General features: G+C 37.4%; 1 protein-coding gene across 2 annotated transcripts in view; it reads right to left on the bottom strand.

Moving 5' to 3' along the window:
• Positions 1-19,159, bottom strand: part of LOC121383452 (protein crumbs-like) — a 156,576-nt gene that overhangs the window by 8,144 nt on the left and 129,273 nt on the right. For both annotated transcript variants that reach the window (XM_041513504.1, XM_041513505.1), the window contains 9 exons: positions 15,143-15,226; positions 9,981-10,122; positions 8,634-8,747; positions 7,977-8,102; positions 6,769-6,996; positions 4,232-4,339; positions 3,433-3,669; positions 700-971; positions 8-83 (listed from right to left, as the gene is read on the bottom strand). In XM_041513504.1, the coding sequence (XP_041369438.1) occupies positions 8-83; positions 700-971; positions 3,433-3,669; positions 4,232-4,339; positions 6,769-6,996; positions 7,977-8,102; positions 8,634-8,747; positions 9,981-10,122; positions 15,143-15,226 (1,387 nt within the window). The remainder of the gene's footprint in view (positions 1-7; positions 84-699; positions 972-3,432; positions 3,670-4,231; positions 4,340-6,768; positions 6,997-7,976; positions 8,103-8,633; positions 8,748-9,980; positions 10,123-15,142; positions 15,227-19,159) is intronic.

The following is a 19,159-nucleotide window of genomic DNA, read 5'->3' as shown; positions in this document are numbered from 1 at the left end:
TAGTTACCTATTACTATAACGATGAGAACGACGGCTACGATTGGTCCGATGATGTACCATATATTCAGCTCGTCAGTCTGGACCTGCAAACAGACATGTAAAGTGATGGACGTGCGATACGGTAAATCTTTGAACATGGTCACAGACCTTTATTTCTAAAATACACCCCATTGTGCTTGGCTTCAAATTCACATTAACAAGTCCTGGTTTTAACACGATACACAAATAATAGCTTTAAATTCTGGTCTTAACATGAGAAAAACTAAAAAAATCCATGAATACAACAACTTATACACAAATAATAGCTTTAAATCCACTTGATCTTAACACGAATAGAAGAATTCAAACACAATTAATATCCTTTTTAAATTCTTTTTAAATCATAAAATTCAATGTTCAACTTAAATATGACAATATTTACTATTGAAATACTTAAATTATATGCAACAATATTTACTATTTCTCTTATTTTTAAAATTCTGTCACACAAGGAACTAAACATTAAAATGTGAGTGGCTTATACTTAGTTTAACAATTTAAAATTCTGTCATACAATCAACTGAACATTAAAATGTGAGTGCCTTACACTTCGTTTAACAATTTAAAATTCTTTCATACAATCAACTGAACATTAAAAGGCAAGCAATAAAACTTTGTTATTGTTTATCACTCAAGAAATAAAAGATGAAAAAGCTGTACCATTTTTTGGCAGCGAACACCTTCATAGCCATCTGAACACACACAGAGAGATCCAAGGTTGCCATTGTCATTGGCAGTGATATTACATGTGCCTCCGTTCTCACATGTCACTGTACTACAAGGATTGCGTATGCATTTTCCACTGTTGTTGACAAAGTCCTCCTTGCAAGAGCACGTATAATACCCTTCCATATTCTTACAGGCTTCATTCTCTTTACATGGTTTAGACACACACTCATTAACATCTTCGGCACAAACAGGACCCATGTAACCTGAAAGTTAATTAATATTAAAAAGTCATTTAACCTTCTATCATGTCACTTACAAGATACAGGGAACATTGTGTTCAGTATTTCGTCGCAATTCGCTACACAAGTTTAGGAGATTGCTACACAATTTTAAAACATTAAACAGTAGATGCTAATGAATTTTCAATTGACTAGAAATGTCACTAATCAAGACTTTGAAAACAAAATGTTCCCTGAGATAGGTGCCAATATCCAATGAAGGGGTGGGATGCGCAGTCAGTCTGGGATCGATCTCCATCAGTAGGACCATTCTGTTATTTCTCATACCACAGCCTTTGATATACCAGTCATAGTGCACTGGCTGGGATGTGTTGTCCTGTCTGTTGGATGGTGCATGTAAAAAATCCTTTGATACTAATGAAAAACTGTAGTGGGTTTCCTCTCTAAGATTATGTCAACATTACCAAATGTTTGACATCCAATAAATCAATGTGCTCTAGTGGTGTTGTTAAACAAAACAATCTTCTTTTCTTCGAGATATTAGTAGGGTTTTCTTTTATAAAAATATATCCAAATTCAGATTTCTGTAAAGTTCTGCAGTTTTCAACCCACACCCTTTTCTCTTGCCCTAATTCTCTTCTTCTTCCCCTTTGTTCAAGTCTACTATTAAGTCTGTGGTATTTAAACATGTACAATGTAGGGAGAGGTCTTAATATAGGTCAAGCATGTCGACCAATCCCAATATGTTTTAAACATGTACAATGTAGGGAGGTGTCTTAATATAGGTCAAGCATGTCGACCAATCCCAATATGTTTTAAACATGTACAATGTAGGGAGAGGTCTTAATATAGGTCAAGCATGTCGACCAATCCCAGTATTATTTAAACATGTACAATGTAGGGAGGTGTCTTAATATAGGTCAAGCATGTCGACCAATCCCAATATGTTTTAAACATGTACAATGTAGGGAGAGGTCTTAATATAGGTCAAGCATGTCGACCAATCCCAATATGTTTTAAACATGTACAATGTAGGGAGAGGTCTTAATATAGGTCAAGCATGTCGACCAATCCCAATATGTTTTAAACATGTACAATGTAGGGAGAGGTCTTAATATAGGTCAAGCATGTCGACCAATCCCAATATGTTTTAAACATGTACAATGTAGGGAGAGGTCTTAATATAGGTCAAGCATGTCGACCAATCCCAGTATTATTTAAACATGTACAATGTAGGGAGAGGTCTTAATATAGATCAAGCATGTCGACCAATCCCAATATGTTTTAAACATGTACAATGTAGGGAGAGGTCTTAATATAGGTCAAGCATGTCGACCAATCCCAATATGTTTTAAACATGTACAATGTAGGGAGAGGTCTTAATATAGGTCAAGCATGTCGACCAATCCCAATATGTTTTAAACATGTACAATGTAGGGAGAGGTCTTAATATAGGTCAAGCATGTCGACCAATCCCAGTATTATTTAAACATGTACAATGTAGGGAGAGGTCTTAATATAGGTCAAGCATGTCGACCAATCCCAATATGTTTTAAACATGTACAATGTAGGGAGAGGTCTTAATATAGGTCAAGCATGTCGACCAATCCCAATATGTTTTAAACATGTACAATGTAGGGAGAGGTCTTAATATAGGTCAAGCATGTCGACCAATCCCAATATGTTTTAAACATGTACAATGTAGGGAGAGGTCTTAATATAGGTCAAGCATGTCGACCAATCCCAATATGTTTTAAACATGTACAATGTAGGGAGAGGTCTTAATATAGGTCAAGCATGTCGACCAATCCCAATATGTTTTAAACATGTACAATGTAGGGAGAGGTCTTAATATAGGTCAAGCATGTTGACCAATCCCAGTATTATTTAAACATGTACAATGTAGGGAGAGGTCTTAATATAGGTTAAGCATGTTGACCAATCCCAGTATTATTTAAACATGTACAATGTAGGGAGAGGTCTTAATATAGGTTAAGCATGTTGACCAATCCCAATATGTTTTAAACATGTACAATGTAGGAAGAGGTCTTAATATAGGTTAAGCATGTTGACCAATCCCAGTATTATTTAAACAGGTACAATGTAGGGAGAGGTCTTAATATAGGTTAAGCATGTTGACCAATCCCAATATTATTTAAACCAGATTTCAAGATAATAAACCAGTTGCATTACAGTCACACATGTAATTACTGACGGGGTTAATGCATGTTTAATAAACAGAACTCGGATATTTTACCAGTTGCGTTACAGTCACACATGTAATTACTGACGCGGTTAATGCATGTTTAATAAACAGAACTCTGATATCTTACCAGTTACGTTACAGTCACACATGTAATTACTGACGCGGTTAATGCATGTTTAATAAACAGAACTCGGATATCTTACCAGTTGCTTTACAGTCACACATGTAATTACTGACGCGGTTAATGCAGGTTTAATAAACAGAACTCGGATATCTTACCAGTTGCGTTACAGTCACACGTGTAATTATTGACGAGGTCAATGCACATTCCGTTATTGAGACACGGCCTGCCTGCACACTCATCGATGTCTGTCTCGCAGTTCATCCCGGAGTAGCCAGGTGCACACGCACACTTGTATCTACCATCTTTGTTTTGACACGTCCCTCCATTCTGACACAGTGACGAGTTCTGTGTGCATTCATCAACATCTTGGGAACAATTAACACCTTGCCAACCTGCAAATATAATAATCAATATAATCAATCAAATCAAATCAAATCAAATCAAATCAAATCAAATCAATCAATCAAATGATTGAATGAATGAATGAATGAATGAATGAAATATTAAATTAAAAAAAATAAATAATAAATAAATAAATTAAAAAAAAAAAAAAAACTAACCTCGACCACTATGGATACAAGTATAACTTACAAACACATATTAAGCATGTGACAACTAGGAAGTTGGAGTATTTTCATTGCAAATACTAAATATTGTTTAGGGCAAACTCTTCCAAAACAGGCCTCTGATAATTACGCGAACGATCATTTTGCTCACGCGTCTAGCTTAGTTTTGCGTAACCCATTTTTTGTTCTTGTCAAAAAAATAAAGACATGTTACTGTTCACATAACGATATATTTTTACGGGTTATGCAAAATGAAATGGGTTACCTGAAAAATAATTGCGCAACCCATATTTGGGTTCTGAAAACATGAATTCTCAAAGGCCTGTGATACTGGTGGAAGTATTGCTTGAGGTAGATTAATTACTTCTTTAGAAACAAAAGTACTAACCATTCTGACAGACACATGTGTAGTTCACTTCATTCTGTTCACAGCTCTGTGTTGTGCTATTATTGCATGTGTTATCAACACATGGCCCACGTGTGTTGCAGGTTTCACCTGAAAAACAAACAAAATGCTGTCAAACACAAATATCTGGAATACATCTACTAGTAATTAGTATATAGCATGTCAGTGACACATATCTGGAATACATTTACTAGTAATTAGAATATAGCATGTCAGTGACACATATCTGGAATACATTTACTAGTAATTAGAATATAGCATGTCAGTGACACATATCTGGAATACATTTACTAGTAATTAGTATATAGCATGTCAGTGACACATATCTGGAATACATTTACTAGTAATTAGAATATAGCATGTCAGTGACACATATCTGGAATACATTTACTAGTAATTAGAATATAACATGTCAGTGACACATATCTGAAATACATTTATTAGTAATTAGAATATAACATGTGAATGACACATATCTGGAATACATTTACTAGTAATTAGAATATAGCATGTCAGTGACACATATCTGAAATACATTTACTAGTAATTAGAATACAACATGTCAGTGACACATATCTGAAATACATTTACTAGTAATTAGAATATAACATGTGAATGACACATATCTGGAATACATTTACTAGTAATTAGAATATAGCATGTCAGTGACACATATCTGAAATACATTTACTAGTAATTAGAATATAACATGTGAATGACACATATCTGGAATACATTTACTAGTAATTAGAATATAGCATGTCAGTGACACATATCTGAAATACATTTACTAGTAATTAGAATACAACATGTCAGTGACACATATCTGAAATACATTTACTAGTAATTAGAATATAACATGTGAATGACACATATCTGGAATACATTTACTAGTAATTAGAATATAGCATGTCAGTGACACATATCTGAAATACATTTACTAGTAATTAGAATATAACATGTGAATGACACATATCTGGAACACATTTACTAGTAATTAGAATATAGCATGTCAGTGACACATATCTGAAATACATTTACTAATAATTAGAATATAACATGTTAATGACACATATCTAAAATACATTTACTAGTAATTAGAATATAACATGTCAGTGACACATATCTGAAATACATTTACTAGTAATTAGAATATAACATGTTAATGACACATATCTAAAATACATTTACTAGTAATTAGAATATAACATGTTAATGATACATATCTGCTTTCTAAAAGCAAAACGTTACATCACATTAGTTACATCATTAAAAAGTTACATCACTTTATTTACAAGACTAGGCCTACATTCCCAGCGAGTGTCGTTAATTTGACACACATGCTTGAACCGTAATTAGATATAAGCACAAAAATAAGTTGAAATGAAATGAAAATTTGACACATTGGGTGTCAAACAAAGGTTCAGATGTACAAACCTAGGAAGTACTGGAGACACATTGGGTGTCAAACAAAGGTTCAGATGTACAAACCTAGGAAGTACTGGAGACACATTGGGTGTCATACAAAGGTTCAGATGTACAAACCTAGGAAGTACTGGAGACACATTGGGTGTCAAACAAAGGTTCAGATGTACAAACCTAGGAAGTACTGGAGACACATTGGGTGTCAAACAAAGGTTCAGATGTACAAACCTAGGAAATACTGGAGACACATTGGGTGTCAAACAAAGGTTCAGATGTACAAACCTAGGAAGTACTGGAGACACGTTGGGTGTCAAACAAAGGTTCAGATGTACAAACCTAGGAAGTACTGGAGACACGTTGGGTGTCAAACAAAGGTTCAGATGTACAAACCTAGGAAGTACTGGAGACACATTGGGTGTCAAACAAAGGTTCAGATGTACAAACCTAGGAAGTACTGGAGACACATTGGGTGTCAAACAAAGGTTCAGATGTACAAACCTAGGAAATACTGGAGACACATTGGGTGTCAAACAAAGGTTCAGATGTACAAACCTAGGAAGTACTGGAGACACGTTGGGTGTCAAACAAAGGTTCAGATGTACAAACCTAGGAAGTACTGGAGACACGTTGGGTGTCAAACAAAGGTTCAGATGTACAAACCTAGGAAGTACTGGAGACACGTTTGGGTGTCAAACAAAGGTTCAGATGTACAAACCTAGGAAGTACTGGAGACACGTTGGGTGTCAAACAAAGGTTCAGATGTACAAACCTAGGAAGTACTGGAGACACATTGGGTGTCAAACAAAGGTTCAGATGTACAAACCTAGGAAGTACTGGAGACACATTGGGTGTCAAACAAAGGTTCAGATGTACAAACCTAGGAAATACTGGAGACACATTGGGTGTCAAACAAAGGTTCAGATGTACAAACCTAGGAAGTACTGGAGACACGTTGGGTGTCAAACAAAGGTTCAGATGTACAAACCTAGGAAGTACTGGAGACACGTTGGGTGTCAAACAAAGGTTCAGATGTACAAACCTAGGAAGTACTGGAGACACGTTTGGGTGTCAAACAAAGGTTCAGATGTACAAACCTAGGAAGTACTGGAGACAGGAACACTCCCAGCGAGTGCCGTTAATTCGACACGTGCTGTTGTTCTCACATTCAGTGTGGTTACACGCCGGTATCTCACAGTTGTTGCCATAGTAACCCGTTCCACAGCTGCACGTGTAGCTGCCCTCTGTGTTGGAGCAGTTTCCGCCGTTTTGACACGGAGGTTGGTCCAAGTCGCACTCGTTGACTTCGTTACTGCAGTTCGTTCCTAGATAATTAAATAAGAACAGTTAATTAAACAGGAAGGAAGAATTGTTTTTATTCAATGACACACTCAATACATTTTAATTACAGTTATATGGCGTCGGACTTATGGTTAAAGGAAGGAAGGAAATACTTTATTTAATGATGCACTCAACACATTTTAATTACAGTTATAAGGTGTCGGACTTATGGTTGAAGATGACAGAGATAATTCCTGGAATCCCACTGACCCCATCCCATGGGATACTTTTTATATATGAAGAGTTCAGGTGCAAAAAAACGATAAATGCCATTTTATCAAAAAACCAACTTCTACTATCATTACTCAGTTCAAGGCGTTATGTTCCGATTTTCATACTCGGTTTTTGAAATTCTGACCTTTATTTACTTTATTTATTTCAAATTAAAATCGCCCACCATGGACTTGACATGTTTTAAATAGAAAGCACAACAAACGCTAAAATCTAATATTACTGCTATATTACTATGGGATGTGTGTTGACAACTTTCTGCGATTTTCTTCTATGTTGCTGTTGAATAAGCATTTTGAGAGTACTGCTAAAGCAATACATGTCCCTACTGCGCCAAACAAATTTCCATAGCTCCTAAATTCAAGGGCCATAACTCTATTGAAAACAAGCATTCTGAAAGTACTGCTAAAGCAATAAATGTCTCTACAAAACACAAATTAATTTTTTCTCTCTTAAATTCAAAGGACAGACATGAAACCTACAGTGCCCTCCGGTTGGATCAGTAGGGGACTAAATAGCAAAACCTCAATAAAGTCGAAGTTGACCTGTAACTCTACTATAAAGCTATACACAAAATATGTCAACTTATATCTGAAGGCATTAATGGAAAAAAAAAATCCAGAAAACTGACAGAGACAGGGAGGATGGACAGACAGAGAGAAAGTCTATACTCGCCTCCTGTTGGACTGGGAGAGGACTAATAATGTTAACGCATAAACACACCCACACTTACCATTGTAACCAGTTCCGGTACAGATACAGGTGTAACCATGTGATTGGTCGGTACAGCTACCGTGCATGCAGGGCTGACTTTGGTTGCATACACCGATATTTTCAGAGCAGTTTGTACCTCCCCAGCCTGGAAGCACAACACGTAGAATTCATAATATGACTTTATTAAAGATTTAAACACGAATAAAAGAATTTTTAATTTACTGCTAGAATTAAGGTTAAATATGTGAAGGACACAAAAATTCATTCATTTGAACAGTGTTACTTTACTATTATTTTTAATATTAAAATATTTCTGATGATAAAATCAATAATAAAATGATGGATAAACTCTTTTCTGATAAATGGTAAATCAAAGTTAAAGCTTGTTTTATTTAACAACACAACTAAAGCACATTCATTTATTAATCATCGGCTATTGTATGTCATAACACTTAGTAATTCTGACATATAGTCTTCTGGCATATACGCACTGGTTGGAATGAGAAATAGCAAGAATGATGCAATGTTGCTTAAGAGAGTTTAAGAGAGCTTTGTCAAATAGGTCTCTATACTGCATGTCTGGGTTTACAATCTTTCAGTAGAGGTCGACATCCATTTCAGACTGGTCATGTTTTGCCAATTAGATTTACGTGTGGTACTTTGATTATCTACTGACCTCCTGTACAGTTACAGATGTAGCTGTCATCCACACCATAGCAGACTCCGTTGTTTTCACACGGTTCATGCATAGAACAGAATATGCTGTTCTCACAGTCCGTCCCATTGAAACCTGAATAAAACAATCAATTTATACATACAAACAACTTATGTAGTAAAGTATTATTAATACAATGGTAAGAGCAATTCACTCAAACACTTTATGTAGTAAAGTATTATTAATACAATGGTAAGAGCAACCCACTCAAACACTTTATGTAGTAAAATATCATTACTCAAAGTAGTAAGGATGCACATACAAAGTGCAGATTAAAGTAAATACATCTTGAGCCGAATTTACCAAGCCTGTTTATGTCTTACATGCGTGTAACCACATACATTTACAATGTTTAAACACATGCGTTTAAGATAAACAGGCTTTGTAAATTCGGCCCCTGAAGTTTTGAAGGACAAAAACAAACCTATGTAGTAATCAAGTTATATATAACGTACAACAATGTGAGTCTTAATTTAGGGCTCCAAGTTAACAGCGGCCATGCAGTAATTTACCCCAATGCCCTAGATATATTCCAATGCCCTGAAAATTAAACAGTTGCACAGCTAAACTGGCTGGGCCATATTTGCATTTTTCTAATTGATCATAATATTCAAATGCTGTTTTACTTTAAACCCTGAAACCGTTCATACTTGTTTATTTTGAATGGGAGCTGCTATGTTATATAAAGACACTGATGAAGTTGGCCTTGATGCTTTACCTCCTAGCTGTAATCATGCAAGGTTTCTAGAATTTTATAAGCATCCACTTAAAAATGTACTAGCCATGATTAAAAATTCACTAGCCCTACTTTAAATAAATACAATTTTACTAATAGTTATAATCAGATATGTCACCTAAAGAAGAGATAGAGCTTAAAAATCCTTAGATTGGGGGTGGAAAGAGGGGGCAGAATATTCATATTTACAAAATATATAAATGCAGCTTTTGACAAGGTTTTTTCCACTAGCCGTCAGGCTATTTATAGTATTTACTAGCCCAACACTGAATATCACTAGCCATGGGAGTGGGGCTACCATAATCTAGAAGCCCTGTCATAATGTTCTAAAATAAATCCTCATCAGTCTAGGAGAAATGGCCTTGCCCTATAATTTGCCAATTTCGAGGCTTGTTAATTGTACATAATATGTTGACAACACAGCTAACTGGATTATCACACCTTTAATCAATGATTTAACATTAATATATGTTTGTATTAGATTGCTTTTAGAGTTTTTTAACACATCTTTTATATATTTAATAACTCTGAAACCATTTTCAAATACCACCATAACAAGTATAGTATCATACCATCTTGACATTGACAAGTGTAACTTTGGTTACTGCTGGTACAGTTGCCACCATTTTGACATGGTAGACTGGTACAGAAGTCTATTGGGATATCACAGATGGCACCAGTGTACCCTGGAAGACAGCTGCAGTTGAAAGCCGTCTGTGAAAAAAAGAAAAAGTAAAAGATTAATTTGTTTGTTACAATTTTAATTAATTTTATTTGATCAACAACAAAAAACCCTGATCATTTCCAATTACATTAAGTAGAACAACTTTATAATAAAAAAAGATTAAAGTAAACTGTGCTGTAAAAATTGCATGGTTGAAGCTGTAATCTGTCAATTCCCAATTTACATTAAGTTGGTGAATACATTTTCATAATTACCCCAGCGGGTATTCATAACCAGGCGAATAAAAAATTCATGATTTTTACACCTACCCATTGAGCCATTAAGAACTCGCTCTGGGTTGGAGCCAGTACCGGGCTGCGAACCCTGTACCTACCAGCCTGTAGTCCGATGGCATAACCACTGCACCACCGAGGCTGGTTTACTGAATACAATTCCACTTTAGATTTCATTTTATTGACTACAAAATCAACTAAACCAATCAGGAATGTCTTTCATCTTAGCATCCTACTCAGTTGTTTCCCAATTATTTTATTGCATGATTATTTCTAGTAGTATGTCAGCTGTTAGTAAAAGACGATTAAAATTATAGTTAACCAAGTGCTGATCCCAGGAAATATTTTATGTTATTAGGCCATGCTGTGAAAACAATAAATGTTTGGTACCAATTCATCATCGTTTTGAAAAGAGAAAAGAAATTCAAAATAAACAATATTAAAAAAAAAGATTTTTTTTATTTATTTTTATTTTTAAATCATGATTTCTCAGTGAGAAATTATTATGAATTGGTGCATGGTACATTATTGTCGGATAATTTGGAACTTTGTTCATGGTTAAAAAGAATGGAAGAATGAATGTTTAATAACACCCCAGCACAAAATGGATAAAATGATGTCAAATGAATTAAGCAGTAACCCCACCCACACAAACAGGAATTAAGCAGTAACCCCACCCCACCCCACCCCACCCACACAAACAGGAATTAAGCAGTAACCCCACCCCACCCCACCCACACAAACAGGAATTAAGCAGTAACCCCACCCCACCCCACCCACACAAACAGGAATTAAGCAGTAACCCCACCCCACCCCACCCACACAAACAGGAATTAAGCAGTAACCCCACCCCACCCCACCCACACAAACAGGAATTAAGCAGTAACCCCACCCCACCCCACCCACACAAACAGGAATTAAGCAGTAACCCCACCCCACCCCACTCACACAAACAGGAATTAAGCAGTAACCCCACCCCACCCCACCCACACAAAAAGGAATTAAGCAGTAACCCCACCCCACCCACACAAAAAGGAATTAAGCAGTAACCCCACCCCACCCCACCCCACCCACACAAACAGGAATTAAGCAGTAACCCCACCCCACACGAACCCACCCACACAAACAGGAATTAAGCAGTAACCCCACCCCACCCCACCCACACAAACAGGAATTAAGCAGTAACCCCACCCCACCCCACCCACACAAACAGGAATTAAGCAGTAACCCCACCTCACCCCACCCACACAAACAGGAATTAAGCAGTAACCCCACCCCACCCACACAAAAAGGAATTAAGCAGTAACCCCACCCCACCCCACTCCACCCACACAAACAGGAATTAAGCAGTAACCCCACCCCCCCCCACCCCACCCACCCACACAAGCAGGAATTAAGCAGTAACCCCACCCCACCCCACCCACACAAACAGGAATTAAGCAGTAACCCCACCCCACCCACACAAACAGGAATTAAGCAGTAACCCCACCCCACCCCACCCCACCCACACAAACAGGAATTAAGCAGTAACCCCACCTCACCCCACCCACACAAACAGGAATTAAGCAGTAACCCCACCCCACCCCACCCACACAAACAGGAATTAAGCAGTAACCCCACCTCACCCACCCACACACAACAGGAATTAAGCAGTAACCCCACCCCACCCACACAAACAGGAATTAAGCAGTAACCCCACCCCACCCACACAAAAAGGAATTAAGCAGTAACCCCACCCCACCCCACTCCACCCACACAAACAGGAATTAAGCAGTAACCCCACCCCACCCACACAAACAGGAATTAAGCAGTAACCCCACCCCACCCCACCCCACCCACACAAACAGGAATTAAGCAGTAACCCCACTCCACCCACACAAACAGGAATTAAGCAGTAACCCCACCCCACCCCACCCCACCCACACAAGCAGGAATTAAGCAGTAACCCCACCCCACCCCACCCACACAAACAGGAATTAAGCAGTAACCCCACCCCACCCACACAAACAGGAATTAAGCAGTAACCCCACCCCACCCCACCCCACCCACACAAACAGGAATTAAGCAGTAACCCCACCCGATCCCACCCCACACAATGCGTGTGATTAAGATTTTGCTGACAGATTTATGTCAATTTGAGTAATCAATTTATTATTATCATGGCCCTTTATAGATGAGAAAATCTAGTCCTGGGAAAAACAAAACAAATTCTTTTTTTTTCTTTTTTTTTCATTTGATATATACAAGAAATCATTTTTCAAAATTTGGTAACAAAATGAAGACCCACTGAGATGTTTATGATAATACAGACTTTTTTCTGAAAATAACACTGTGCACAATTCCATGTCTTAATTCGGAAGACGGCAAACAAGAGTGTTTGTTGAGATGAATTCCTGTATTGTTTGAAGACACTGAACGTATGGGACGGCAAACACATTCCTGGACAGGTGTAATAGCCAAGTTATTATTTCCATCAACAAACTCATCTATAAATAGTGAACATGACCTTGTGTCATAACTGTGGGTTTAATTAACTGCTACACTATGTTTCTACAGTTCTAGTCAAGTTCACCTTTCCAAACAATTTACATATTTTTATAATTTTATATAATTTAATATATTAATAAATATCTACTTGGAATTAGCCATGAATAGTTAACTATAGATACATGTAAATAGTATATTTCTTTTAATGGCAAAGATAAAGGTTAGCCAGTGTTTGAAATAAGAACTTGTCCATTTGTACTGACAAATCAAAATCTGCTCAGACAAGCAAAAATGTACCTTATCCAGTGGACAAGTAAACATTTTCAATGCAGTTTAATTTTTAGCAATCAAAATCATTGTCCTTGCACTTAAATAAAACAAACCACTTATTTGGACAAGTAAAAATATTGGAGAACAAGTAGATTTCTAGATGTACTGCTTTCTATATGTATTGATTTCAAGATGTACTGCTTTCTATATGTATTGATTTCAAGATGTACTGCTTTCTATATGTATTGATTTCTAGATGTACTGCTTTCTATATGTATTGATTTCAAGATGTACTGCTTTCTATATGTATTGATTTCAAGATGTACTGCTTTCTATATGTATTGATTTCTAGATGTACTGCTTTCTATATGTATTGATTTCAAGATGTACTGCTTTCTATATGTATTGATTTCAAGATGTACTGCTTTCTATATGTATTGATTTCAAGATGTACTGCTTTCTATATGTATTGATTTCTAGATGTACTGCTTTCTATATGTATTGATTTCTAGATGTACTGCTTTCTATATGTATTGATTTCTAGATGTACTGCTTTCTAGATGTACTGCTTTCTATATGTATTGATTTCAAGATGTACTGCTTTCTATATGTATTGATTTCTATATGTATTGATTTCAAGATGTACTGCTTTCTATATGTATTGATTTCAAGATGTACTGCTTTCTATATGTATTGATTTCAAGATGTACTGCTTTCTAGTTGTATTGATTTCTAGATGTACTGCTTTCTATATGTATTGATTTCAAGATGTACTGCTTTCTATATGTATTGATTTCAAGATGTACTGCTTTCTAGTTGTATTGATTTCTAGATGTACTGCTTTCTAGATGTCTTGATTTCTAGATGTACTGATTTCTAGATGTACTGCTGATTTCTAGATGTACTGCTTTCTAGATGTACTGCTTTCTAGATGTACTGCTTTCTAGATGTACTGCTTTCTAGATATGTTGATTTCTAGATGTACTGCTTTCTATATGTATTGATTTCTAGATGTACTGCTTTCTATATGTATTGATTTCAAGATGTACTGCTTTCTAGTTGTATTGATTTCTAGATGTACTGCTTTCTAGATGTACTGCTTTCTAGATGTCTTGATTTCTAGATGTACTGATTTCTAGATGTACTGCTGATTTCTAGATGTACTGCTTTCTAGATGTACTGCTTTCTAGATATGTTGATTTCTAGATGTACTGCTTTCTAGATGTACTGCTTTCTAGTCAGATGTATTGATTTCTAGTCAGATGTATTGATTTCTAGTCAGATGTATTGATTTCTAGTCAGATGTAGATGCTGCTTATTTCTATCATTGTTAACTGTATATTAAAGGTGCAGACCCTAGTTTCAACCCGTGAAAATGGACGCTAAGTTTGGTTAAAGGTGCAGACCCTCGTTTCAACCCGTGAAAATGGACGCTAAGTTTGGTTAAAGGTGCAGACCCTCGTTTCGACCCGTGAAAATGGACGCTAAGTTTGGTTAATCTACAAACCTTTTAGTTAAAGTTACAATAAAGATAAACAAGAGTCTGTGTCACTGAAACGGTGAAATATCCTTAAAAATAGACCAGAGCTCGTCTCCATAACAGATATTTCTCAGACATACATGCGCTTTTAAATGGATGAAAAATACATTTCGTGGTATTAGAAACACCAGGATGACCAGAAACACTTAAGATGTGTGGAAATGGATAATCTAAAGAATAAAATCTTAGTAATATCTCATTTCAATTATCAAAAACGGGTTATAATAGTGGAAAATATGCAGCAGTGTTTAAAAACTTGGGTCTGTCACTTTAAGAGGAATAATGGGTAACAACACCTCACAGTTAAAAAGTTTATTGCAGTGCATAAAACCTTTTAGTTTGAACTCATCTAATGTAACTGCACAGGATAAAAACAAAATCAAACTTTAGTTCCTCCTCCCTTAGTACACAGAGAGTGTAAAAAGCGAAGAGCCTTTCGAGTTGATTAATTAGGCTACTGCTGATGTGTTTAACACTTACACTCGGGGCTGTCGACCCACTGATGTCACTGCATCCATCACTCGAATCATTACGACACGGACTAGTACTGCAGTTCCGATTTACCTGGGGGAATAGAAACAAAGAAAGGAATGTTAATTTAATGTCAGATGAGGACACTGTTTTAATTAGCGGCTATTAGGTGAAAAGATTGATTATTATTCAAACCAGCCATATGGGCTAATCTTATACTGGCCACATAAGTTACTCCTGTACCAGCCACATGTTATTAATGTACAGGTTACATAAACTACACCAACTCAAGTACTCCTGTATTGATAGCCACATAAGTAACTTATGTACAGGCAACATAAGCTACTCCAGTATCAGCCACATAAGTTACTGATGTACAGGCAACATAAGCTACTCCTGTATGAAACACATAAGTTACTTATGTGCGGTTACAAAAGCTACTTCTTATCAGCCACATAAGTTATTAATTCTGGATCAGCCCGAGAATACTTGTTCGGGTCCAGCCACACAACCTATTCCTGATGTACCAGCCACACAACCTATTCCTTATGTACCAGCCACACAACCTATTCCTTATGTACCAGCCACACAACCTATTCCTGATGTACCAGCCACACAACCTATTCCTGATGTACCAGTCACACAACCTATTCCTTTTGTACCAGTCACACAACCTATTCCTCGAGTTCCAGCCACACAACCTGTTCCTCGTGTACCAGCCACACAACCTATTCCTTGTGTACCAGCCACACAACCTATATTCCTGATGTACCAGCCACACAACCTATTCCTGATGTACCAGTCACACAACCTATTCCTTTTGTACCAGTCACACAACCTACTCCTCGAGTTCCAGCCACACAACCTATTCCTCGTGTACCAGCCACACAACCTATTCCTTGTGTACCAGCCACACAACCTATTCCTTGTGTACCAGCCACACAACCTATTCCTGATGTACCAGCCACACAACCTATTCCTTGTGTACCAGTCACACAACCTATTCCTCGAGTTCCAGCCACACAACCTGTTCCTCGTGTACCAGCCACACAACCTATTCCTTGTGTACCAGCCACACAACCTATATTCCTGATGTACCAGCCACACAACCTATTCCTGATGTACCAGTCACACAACCTATTCCTTTTGTACCAGTCACACAACCTATTCCTCGAGTTCCAGCCATACAACCTATTCCTCGTGTACCAGCCACACAACCTATTCCTTGTGTACCAGCCACACAACCTATTCCTTGTGTACCAGCCACACAACCTATTCCTGATGTACCAGCCACACAACCTATTCCTTGTGTACCAGCCACACAACCTATTCCTTGTGTACCAGCCACACAACCTATTCCTTGTGTACCAGCCACACAACCTATTCCTGATGTACCAGCCACACAACCTATTCCTTATGTACCAGCCACACAACCTATTCCTTGTGTACCAGCCACACAACCTATTCCTTGTGTACCAGCCACACAACCTATTCCTTATGTACCAGCCACATGTTAAGTTAGTTCATCTATACCAACTACATAAGTTACTCCTTTACAAGCTACATACGCTACTTTTGAAAAAGCCACATAGGCTACTCTTCTATAACCACATAGGCTACCCTATTTATTAAAAGAAAGGGTGCTAGACAGAACATACACAGATGTCAAAACAAAACATAAAATTTTAATAATTTGATAAATATTGTTGCTAATACAAAAAACTAATTAGAGACCACTTTACAAACACATTGCATACATCACGAAGTGAATTGTGATGTTTAGTTGTTGAACTTACAAAGTTTCTTTTGGATGTCAGCATATATATACATTAATTAGACTCGAGTACTCATGCAAGGAAGAGCACTCTCATTAATTCTATTTTTTACGTCATTTTGCCATATGCTTGCTGCTGGTTACATTATGGGGCTATGAGACATCGACGGAAAACAAAAGTCAAATGTGTGGAATTCAATACAATGGCATGATTTGGCATCCATTTTCAGGGCTGGAATTAACATGCATAATGCTAGTTTACTTTATTCCTCATTATCATCTAGTGTACGTGTTGGGTACTCGGTTCTAAGTCGACTTTAACCCTCAAGTACTCGAGTCCAATATTTTGGACTTGTGGAGGCCCTAATATACATGTATGGACTTTGATAGAGTCAATATCAATAGTTAGGAGTTTGAAAATGAAGATTTTAACTGTTAGTGTTACCAGATATAGTAATATATCAGCTTGTGCAATATGACACAAAGTGCAATAGTCTTTAACAATGCATGGAATAAACTGTTATTAAAACACGTAACTAGGTCACTAAGTTGTAAATTATATTCAAAAACAATTATCCCATGTGACCACATTGTTCAGCAAGCTGTCAAAACCGTTACACAAGTTACTCACTGTAAGGTCATTCGACAATTACATCATGTAAAACCAAGCTATTTCTTTTACCCCACCCCACCCCCACCACACACACAATGAGAGTTCATTCAACAATTACATCATGTAAAACCAAGCTATTTCTTTTACCCCACCCCACCCCCACCACACACACAGTGAGAGTTCATTCAACAATTACATCATGTAAAACCAAGCTATTTCTTTTACCCCACCCCACCCCCACCACACACACACACACACACAATGAGAGTTCATTCAACAATTACATCATGTAAAACCAAGCTATTTCTTTTACCCCACCCCACCCCCACCACACACACACACACAATGAGAGTTCATTCAACAATTACATCATGTAAAACCAAGCTATTTCTTTTACCCCACCCCACCCCCACCACACACACACACACACACACAATGAGAGTTCATTCAACAATTACATCATGTAAAACCAAGCTATTTCTTTTACCCCACCCCACCCCACCACACACACACACACACACACAATGTAAGGTCATTCAACAATTACATCATGTAAAACCAAGCTATTTCTTTTACCCCACCCCACCCCCACCACACACACACACAATGAGTTCATTCAACAATTACATCATGTAAAACCAAGCTATTTCTTTTACCCCACCCCACCCCCACCACACACACACACAATGAGAGTTCATTCAACAATTACATCATGTAAAACCAAGCTATTTCTTTTACCCCACCCCACCCCCACCACACACACACACACACACACAATGTAAGGTCATTCAACAATTACATCATGTAAAACCAAGCTATTTCTTTTACCCCACCCCACCCCCACCACACACACACACACACACAATGAGAGTTCATTCAACAATTACATCATGTAAAACCAAGCTATTTCTTTTACCCCACCCCACCCCCCCACACACACACAATGTAAGGTCATTCAACAATTACATCATGTAAAACCAAGCTATTTCTTTTACCCCACCCCCCCCACCACACACACACACACACACACAATGAGAGTTCATTCAACAATTACATCATGTAAAACCAAGCTATTTCTTTTACCCCACCCTACCCCCACCACACACACACACACACACACACAATGAGAGTTCATTCAACAATTACATCATGTAAAACCAAGCTATTTCTTTTACCCCACCCCATCCCCACCACACACACACAATGAGAGTTCATTCAACAATTACATCATGTAAAACCAAGCTATTTCTTTTACCCCCACCCCACCCCCACAATAGAGTTCATTCAACAATTACATCATGTAAAACCAAGCTATTTCTTTTACCCCACCCCACCCCCACCACACACACACAATGAGAGTTCATTCAACAATTACATCATGTAAAACCAAGCTATTTCTTTTACCCCACCCCACCCCCACCACACACACACACACAATGTAAGGTCATTCGACAATTACATCATGTAAAACCAAGCTATTTCTTTTACCCCACCCCACCCCCACCACACACACACACACACATAATGAGAGTTCATTCAACAATTACATCATGTAAAACCAAGCTATTTCTTTTACCCCACCCCACCCCCACCACACACACACACACACATAATGTAAGGTCATTCGACAAGCATGTAA

This window comes from Gigantopelta aegis, chromosome 10 (assembly GCF_016097555.1).
Source record: "Gigantopelta aegis isolate Gae_Host chromosome 10, Gae_host_genome, whole genome shotgun sequence".
Taxonomy (NCBI): Eukaryota; Metazoa; Mollusca; class Gastropoda; order Neomphalida; family Peltospiridae; genus Gigantopelta; species Gigantopelta aegis.
Note: the sequence above shows the minus strand (reverse complement) of the source record. Positions and strands in the feature narration are given on the sequence as shown.